At 39.6% G+C, this 9,379-nt stretch overlaps 1 protein-coding gene across 1 annotated transcript; it reads left to right on the forward strand.

Moving 5' to 3' along the window:
• The first annotated feature begins 1,605 nt into the window (after positions 1–1,605).
• LOC124123587 (leucine-rich repeat-containing protein 73-like) lies at positions 1,606–9,172 on the forward strand. The gene is made up of 4 exons (XM_046486792.2): positions 1,606–1,952; positions 2,692–2,852; positions 4,123–4,346; positions 5,246–9,172. Exons 1-4 carry the CDS (start codon positions 1,681–1,683, stop codon positions 5,687–5,689), a joined length of 1,101 nt encoding a protein of 366 aa, XP_046342748.1. The 5' UTR covers positions 1,606–1,680; the 3' UTR covers positions 5,690–9,172.
• Positions 9,173–9,379: the final 207 nt, after the last annotated feature.

The following is a 9,379-nucleotide window of genomic DNA, read 5'->3' on the forward strand; positions in this document are numbered from 1 at the left end:
TGGCATATACCCCCACGGCCGTATACTTCGTCAATAAACACATTCAGGTCATTCTTTCTTGTCTGAGTGTGAGTGTTGGGTGAATTAGAAGGGGTGTTTGGATATTAACAGTTTTCTACATACATTAGAAACTATAAATTTCACGGCGAGTCAACTTAATGTGGGGGGAAAGCCCGAAGTGATGCAGGCCTCACACGTTTACGACTTTGAGAAACCCACGAGCACAGGTATAGTGCTGAAAGACCTAAAAACATCATTGGGGCGAAGCGTGTTCGTACCCATAACGATAAGTTTCCGATCCAAGGGAAGTAACTCTGCACAGCGAATTGTGGCGCCGTGTACGACTTGGTCGCCCGTTACCACTCTGCCAACAGTGTGCTGGCGTATTTGTTCCGGGCTTGGCGGAAATAGCCGAACGTGAGACATGACAAACGAAGGGAAAAGGAGAAGCAACACATTTGCCAGGATTCTTCGAACTTTCTTCAACTTTATGAATGTGTTTGTTAAATCATATGGAGCAGAACAATTGATAAACGTCAATCGGAGTCTGTTATCTGTAAACAGTTTGTTTTGGTTTTTCATTATGTACGTAGGTACAATAGTAACATAAAAAGAATTGGTTTTGTATATTTACAGAAATGTATGTATGATGTAAGTGTACGTTGTAGGTCAAATATGTTAAAACACGATTACAAGAATAACCTGCACACCACGTCATTATTCAGAATAACAGGTCATGGGTTTTTATGCTGGTCAAACAAATTGTGACATATATCTTCAATATGTTTGTTTTTTGGGTTTGTTGTTTAACGCAGCACTCAGCAATACTCCAGCTACATGACGGCGGTCTGTAAATAATCAAGTCAGGGCCAGACAATCCAATGATTGAAATCATGAGCATCGATCCACGTAATTTGGATACGATGACATGCATCAACCAAGTCGGCGAGCCTGACAACCCGATCCCGTTAGTCGCCTTTTACGGCAAGAATGGGTTGCTGAAGACCTGTTCTACCCCGGTTTTTCCGGGTCGTTTTCAACATGTAGAAACTGTGTATTTGAATTACAAATTGTACATGTGTTTCACACAATTCACAGTGGTTGTGTTAGTGTCTTTTACTGGGATGTCGTATTCGTGTCGTTAACTGGAATATAGTATTCGTGTCGTTAACTGAGATGTCGTTTCGTGTCATTATATTATATTCAAATACTGCAACCATTACATAAACCGTCTGAAGATGGGACTTTGCAGAAAATGAGTCCAAATGTCCAAAAGCACAAAGTACAAATCCAGATTATAAAAAGCTTACAGCATAAATATTTCTATTGTATATATATATGACATACATTCCTCACAAAAAATGGGCTACAGAATTCCGCGTTCGCATGTTACGTTTCACATATTTCGTATTATTTTTACACTCTTAAAATGCTGTATAGAATTCTGTGTCAAATATTCTAAGGCACGGCCACCGACGGCGGTGTTATCGAATTTGTCGTGAAGCTCCGCACATTACACCCTCAATGTATGGAGCTTCGACAATTTTAACCAATCCGGAATAAGCTTTGCATTTGCTTCGAGTCTGGATTGTTGTAGAAACGAAAAGATGGCGGCAGGTGCCCGTCAATGACTTACGAAGTACAGGTATTGCTTTCTCGCCACTGCGAGCGTCCAACACCATGCTTGTTAACGCAATAGAGCATTCAGATGTGGAACTGACTAAAGAGCACATCAAGGAAATTGGTGATTTGCTGGAGAGCAATCAGCTCAGAATAATTTCTTTGAGAAATTGTAAGATTTCAGATGTAAACTTTAAACGACTGATGAAAAGTAGCGGTCGCAGTACATCATTGTTACAGATGTCCCTCAGTGTTGGAGTCATCTCCGACCAACAACGAATAGAACTCCTGGCACAAGCTCTGAGGAAAAACAAGCTTCTGAAGTCATTACAGTACGTGACTTGGTGACGATAGTCATCAAACGTTCTCATATAGCACATTCATTGAATCAAACATAACCCACGTTTATCTATTACTACACGTTATGGTACAATGATATGCTAATGAAGAATTAATGAACCAATGTGCATATTGTTTTAATCCGCGAAAACCTGATTTATGCATAGTGTGCATTACAGTTTTTAAATACCAAAGCGACCTGTTAAGATCCGGTTTAGAATTGGTCTTTAGCAACCCATGCTTGTTGTAAGAGTTGACTAATGGGATAGAGGGTCAGGGTCGTTGACTTGGTTGATGTATGTCATCGTATCCCATTTGCATAGATCAATGCTCATGATGTCAATCACTGGATTGTTTGGTCCAGACTCGATTATTTACAGACTGTTGTCATATAGCTGGAATATTTCTGAGTGCGGCATTAAACAACAAACAAACAAACAAACAAAACCTACCCAAAGCTATCTGCCATCCACTAGTCCAAAGTCTGAATATGGTTAAATCACATAATACTAATCCATAAACTAAGACTAAAATATACTGAAAGAAATGCAAAAATAGATATTCAGGCTGGTAGACTCAAAGGACAGACGGCCGAAGTAAACTTTCCTCCACTGTGTTGATGTAATATCTTTTTTTTGGGGGGGGGGGGGGATAATTGTGTCCGATCTATGTGCATGTTGTCAGTCTAGGAGATATCAGTCACAAGATTATCTCTGACCTTTTTTACTCCAGTATCCATGGTAACCCGATAGGTGATGAAGGACTGAAGGTGATAGCAGAGGCATTGTCATACAACTCTCATGTAACATCCCTTGATGTTGGTGACTGTGACTTGGGAGATGCTGCTATACAACACTTAAGGCTTTTGCTGATGCCAACATCAGAACAAGAAGGTTGGTCAGCAGAAACAGTGAAGCAGATCCATGTTGCTTTCAAATTTCAAACAGGGCTCCAGATAATTTTTGGAACCATTTCATATGTACTTATAAGCTATCATTCACATTGAGTATTGATAGATTTTTTCAATCTTCCCAAGGCATGAGAGTTAACTGGCTATAAAAGTCCAGTTTCCATCCTTGCCGAACTAGGCTGGTATTATGGAGTTACATTTTGGCAGTAGATTTCATGTATGTGTGATGCCTGCCTTCCCTCAGTAATACAACAACTGTAAAGAAATACAGCTAAGCAAGTTGAAAACGATACATTGGGTAATTTCGCCGGGTGTTGATGTTGAGATTTTAAAAATGTTCATATGTATTTGTGTGCAACGACTCAAGGCTGAAAGGGTAATGGTATTTTATTTTACATATTTTATACAAATTTGCAGCTTACCTGGACTTGTGCTGGACACGGTCACTGCACTTTTGACATGTTTGTTTGTTGTTGTTTGCGCTTGTTAAGTGGCAGCGATCTTCCAGCTATATGACAGCGGTCTGTACATAATTGAGTCTGGGCCAGACAATCCACTGATTGACATCATGAGCATTGATCTTTGCAGTTGGGATACAATGACACAGGTTCTTCATGGGTTACTTGTGACATCAATGCATTATTGATTGTGAGTGGACTCTGTAATGTTTTTTTCATGAAGGTGTCCTGACAGACAGCATTGATAGTGGTCAGCTCTCATTATTTGTACATTGAGCATCATTGCTTCAAAAGATGACCCCTGTGAAGATCCGGGTTAGAAATGATCTTCAGCAACCCATGCTTGTCATTAGCGTCCACTAACAGATTAGGTGGTCAGGCTCGCTGACTTGGTTGGTGCATGTCATCATATCCCAATTGCATTGATTGATGCTCGTGTCAGTCACTGGATTGTCTGGTAAAGACCCGATTACTTACAGACCGCCGTCATATAGCTGACATATTGCTGAGTACAGCATTAAACAAACATGATTGGTCGGATGAAAGTCGTTTGGATGAGATTCATAATGGGATGTCCTCAGATCTTTGTTTATCAGTAGCAAGAGCTAATATGAGATTTTAAAAAGACTTTAATAAGACTGAACATTTGCAAAATCCCAACCAGTAAAATTACCACAGCAGATGTAACTCTACATCTAAATCAAATAACTTCCCCCAAAATGGATAACATACACTCTTCAGGACCTTCATTTTGGAAAGCAGGGAGTCATAGAACTCTATTGTTTTGTACCCAAGGTTTATCTGAACTGGGTCTCAGTGCCAACACAAGGATCAGCACAGCTGGATGGGCAAGTCTAGCCATGACAGTGGCCCACTCCCCAAACCTGAGGCGTGTCTACCTCGACTACAACAATTTGGAGGACATCGGGGCCAGCAGCCTGCTGGTGGGCGTGGCAGCCAACCAGCAGATTGAGGCCCTCGACTTTGAAGGCACCGGGGTCACAGAGAAGACAGCCCAGGTACACCAGTCTATGCATGACAACAGTACCTGTTAACCTCTAATGCTCTGTTTAGTTTTACTTTAAGGCCAATGGACCTGATAACAACTGCAGGAAAAATGTTTTGATTGAACTGATATGTTTTTTTACTTTGCAGTGAGATGACCAGTTGTTTCACTGACATAAATTCCCTATCTTCAAGATCTTTCCTAAGTGAAGATAGCTGATGTCATCACTTTGCTCTCATATAATACTTCTATGCCTAAAGACATAGTGGTAGCATGTCAGCCCGGAGAGTGGAAGGTTGGGGGTTAGATCCCCGGCAGCGCCGTACCAAAAGACGTTAGAAGATGGTACTTGTTAGCCTGCCAGGTGCTTATCATTAAGGGTTTAAAACAAGGACTGGTTATCTCGAGAGTCAGTATACTGTGTCTGAGTGGGGTATTCATGTCAAACTGTGGCATGGTCTATAAGTGGGCTGGCACTATAACATCGGCTTTAGGCCGGACTAGTAGAAGAAGGCACACACACACATGTGCATGCACGTCGCTATATATAAGTGCAATAATCTTGAACGTGACGTTATAAACCCCATTTCATCTCACCTCTTTCCTGAAATAATGACACCACTTTTGACTGCAGAGGAATTAATTCCAAAATGTAATGTGATACCTTCTACCCTGCATTGTGTGAAGATGTTGTCATCTCACCATGGTTATTGGCTAAAAATAGACTTGAAACGTCTGGATCAGGGTAACATATGTTGGCATATTTGGAATATTTTTTATATGATCCTTTCTTATTCGAACACTAAAGGCTTGCATAACATACTTTAAGGGGACCATCTCAGTATCGCCGGATTGCACCTTATAAAATAATTATCAGATAAATATTAATTGTGTCAAATATATTGTTTTCAGCTTCTGTTAGATCTACTGCAAAACTACCCTGGCAAATTACGAAAAATAACTCTCAGTGAAAATAAGGTGAAGAAGAGCACTGTTGCAGCCATCAAATCAATCCTGCGTGCCAATGTCCCCGATGATGCCAGTATTGATGCGAGTGAGGATGACTTCCTGTCCACCACTGCCAGTGTGAACTCCTCACAGGGGCACACTTCCTGCACCAGCGATGCCCTGAGTGAGACCAGCAGCTCCGTGACTGAAGTGACAGACACAGAGGGCAGTGTTCAAAGTGAGACCAGTACCGTGAAGGATCTGGTGTTGACTGACATCGAAGATCCAGTCGAGAAAACACAGGTGGAGAAAGTAGATGCTGCCAAAAAGAAGAAGAAGAAGAAAGTGAAGGAGGAAGAAGAGGAAGATCTGGGTGAGGAGCTCAAGGAGGTGCCAGTATTTTGGTGATTTTCCTTCTGGATTCAGTCAGGGTCATGTGGAGGTTCTGAGATTGGACCTACTTCAACTTGTTACTCATTTTATCACAGTATCAGTATCACCGAACAAAGCATTTCCACACCTAAATATATATCTCAGTTAACACAATGTCTTGTTCTGTAACACTGTCTTGAACTTGAGAGCTCATATTATGTATTTCTTGTGCTCAAAAACACTACATGTTGCTGTATTCTAGCACAGTGTCAAGTCTGGCTGTGTATTGTCTGTCTGGAGGCAGTAGTCATGACAGACGTATCTGCTGGTGTTCTGTGATGCGATATTGGCTTGTGACCGTATTTACATCACTTCGACATTGATGTAAGATTTATGAGCTCGGTGTAGATTGGATTCTTCCATGATTGTGTGTACATGTATAAATCACCATGTCTGTGATTCCAACTGTTCATAGTAACAAATGTTAATATGGGATTACACTTTCTTAGTTAAGTAGAAGTTCTCGAACTTTTGGGGGGGTTGAGTCCCATCTGGGATTCGAACCCACACTCTCAGAGAGAGGCACCTAATCACCAGCACACAAAGTCAGCGATTTAACCCACTAAGCCATGTACGTGATCTAGACTACCAGTTGTTGGACTTCCATTTTGTGGAAGCCTCGGTGGCTGAGTGGGTTAGATCGCTGATATTGTGTTTATTTTCACAAGTATTCCCACAAATTGACAATTTACAGGACTGCAGACTCTAAAGATATGTGCGTGCCTGAAAAATGCATGTAATGTCTCTTCATTTCATACGAACATCCCACCGTTCGAAATAATAAGCACCAACATCCAGATATCTGTAGCTGCTGTTGTGTTCATATTCTGCCTGTTTACTGATGTCAGAATTGATGGGAAGAATCTATGCAATTAGATCTTAGCCAGTTGATACTCTCTTCACTGCCATGTGGGCTTCATGTAAAACTGTGTGTCCAATCAAAACACAGGCTGATACCTCCAGCATTCACATGTCATATTTTTTAACCGATATTTGCCTGATTATCAGAGGCTATTTTACATATTGACTTACACAATTGTTATCTTAATATTACGAGATGTTGGAAACATTACGATCTGATCAGCACTGTACTTAACCCAGCCATGTTCCTTGGGACAGTCGCTATTATATTTCCACAATTCTCATAAAACACTTGCTGTGCGGAACAGACTCCAGGATCTCAGAATTTACACTTTGGCTTAAAAAATAATAGTCTTAGTTCTTAGGCACTGCCAGCATCATCAGAGTTTGCCACATGTTTCGTTTTTATTTCCATTTTTTTAAAAAATATATGAATCCATAAATATTCCACCGATTATTGTCCGATCAGCATGATCAGTATATACACGATTTCGCTGAAATTGATGTAGACAAAAATAAGACAACATAAGTCCAGATACACACCAAACACTTCCATTGCCCAATACTGTAACATGACTCACTTCAGTACGGAGTTGTTGACATGCTACTTCCAGTGTTATGTGCTTATGTCTCAGCGTAGTGAAATAATGCCTAAGCTCAATCTTTGCTATATATTATGCACACTGCATGGAGAGTAGTCAAATACTATATTTTACTCCCAAGGAATACATTTTTTATTTTTTTTATTTAATTATTTATTCCATTTCCCATCAAGGGAATACATTTATATATAGCGAGGTCCTTTGCCAGATTGATTGTACACAACTTATTATTTGGTTACATACTAATTTGAACACACACACACCCCTCCCCCCCAAAAAAATGCAACAAAAAACAACTGCCTGCACACACTACATTTTCAAAAGCCATTGCCAGAGAACCAATTCTTTTATTTTTTTAAGCCTTATGTTATGGTTGTAGCTCTCACATTTATGTGCTAGAGGAGCCTGGTGGTCCGTCTCACTATTTACCTGTCATGTCACAGAAGTTGTTGTACACTATGCATCAGCAGAAAATCAAATATGGCCACTTCTCCCACATACAAGCATATCTTATGCAGAATATGATGTCTGTATAACATGTAGTATTTATTACCCTTAGTTGTGCCAAATTATTGTTATTTAATAGTTTTTTTAGTTTATATACAATATAATTGTACATCCATGTTGATATTATGTATCATAAATAATGACACTATAAACTTGTTTAAATATCATTGTATATTTGTATCTTGCTGCAGTTGTCTACCTGTCTCAGTACTGAAGTTTATTCTAGAGGAGACTGATGTCAAAATATATACTTCTTTCATCTTGAAGTTCTTGCCATAAAAGGCAACTATGCTTGTTGTAAGAGGCGACTAATGGGATCGGGTTGTCAGGCTCGCTGACTTGGTTGATGCACGTCATCATATCCCAAATGCATGGATCGATGCTCATGATGTCAATTACTGGATTGTCTGGTCCAGATTCGATTATTTTTAAGAACGCTGTCATATAGCTGGAATATTGCTGAGTGCAGCATTAAACAACAAACAAACATAATGAAGTTCCAGACCATGTGTACAGTAATAATTCTCCCAGTGCTAGGAGTGATCACCAGGTATTACATCATCTGATTTACCATGAAACGACCACCTTATAATGAAGACCTTGTCTTTCAGGCCAGACCTTTTTGAAACTTGGTTTATGAACCTGCCAAATTGAAATGTGAAAAAAATAAAAATGTAAAGCAGTAAATTTTTCTACCAACCAGAAATAAGTAAATGTTGAAAAAAAATCATTTTGAAGCTGGACTCAATCAATCAATAAAAATAAATTATTAAGAGCGCTATCTAATTAAAACCTGTTGAGCAGTTATCTTCAAAACACAATGAATAATGACGAATCACGAGAGGAAATAAATCAAAATATCCGAAATCAGAGTTTTTATTTTGTATATTTTTTCAACCTGACCTGATGTTTTGGGGCAAAAATCTAAGCTTCTATGTTCAGTGCAGGTTTCTGTGAAACCCATCCTTGTTTAAGCAGTTACTTCATCTCCATTCTGTTAGGGTAATACCCAGGACCAATTCTCTACCATAGGCTTGTTTCGGGACTGCATCTCCATTCTGTTAGGGTAATACCCAGGACCAATTCTCTACCATAGGCTTGTTTCGGGACTGCATCTCCATTCTGTTAGGGTAATACCCAGGACCAATTCTCTACCATAGGCTTGTTTCAAGACTGAATCACACGTTAAAAATGGCAGTCGCACATAATTACTCCTATACAAGAGTTGTGGGAACATACGGGAGAGATGCGGATCCCAAACAATCAATGGTAGCTGATTGGTCCAAAACAAGTACTTTAGCCACAAGAGAATGCAAAAATGCAGAAAACGTGGAATGTTACGTAATAAAGGTTGTTTTAGTTCTTTATCAATTGTATTGATTTTAGTTAACTGGAGCAAATTGTTGAACTGCTTGTATGCTTTATGTAGTTTAGTTATGAGGTTCCTAGTTTCCCTCACTTCACAGACAGAATAAATACTCACCTTACAGCAAGTGGTTTGTTGATTATATATATTCCTGACAATTGAATCAAATAATGAAAATTCCATTTAAGTGAATTAGATTAATGTTGTCAGTAATAATACAGATATCTTCAGTTTGTACTTTATGTACAGGAGTGATCAGAGTGTACATGGACCCATCAGACCCTGTGTACTGTACCGAGCAGTGTACAGGAGGTGAGGCCAAATGGGGTT

The sequence above is a fragment of the Haliotis rufescens genome, unplaced genomic scaffold (assembly GCF_023055435.1).
Source record: "Haliotis rufescens isolate VD_foot unplaced genomic scaffold, xgHalRufe1.0.p SCAF_3, whole genome shotgun sequence".
NCBI lineage: Eukaryota > Metazoa > Mollusca > Gastropoda > Lepetellida > Haliotidae > Haliotis > Haliotis rufescens.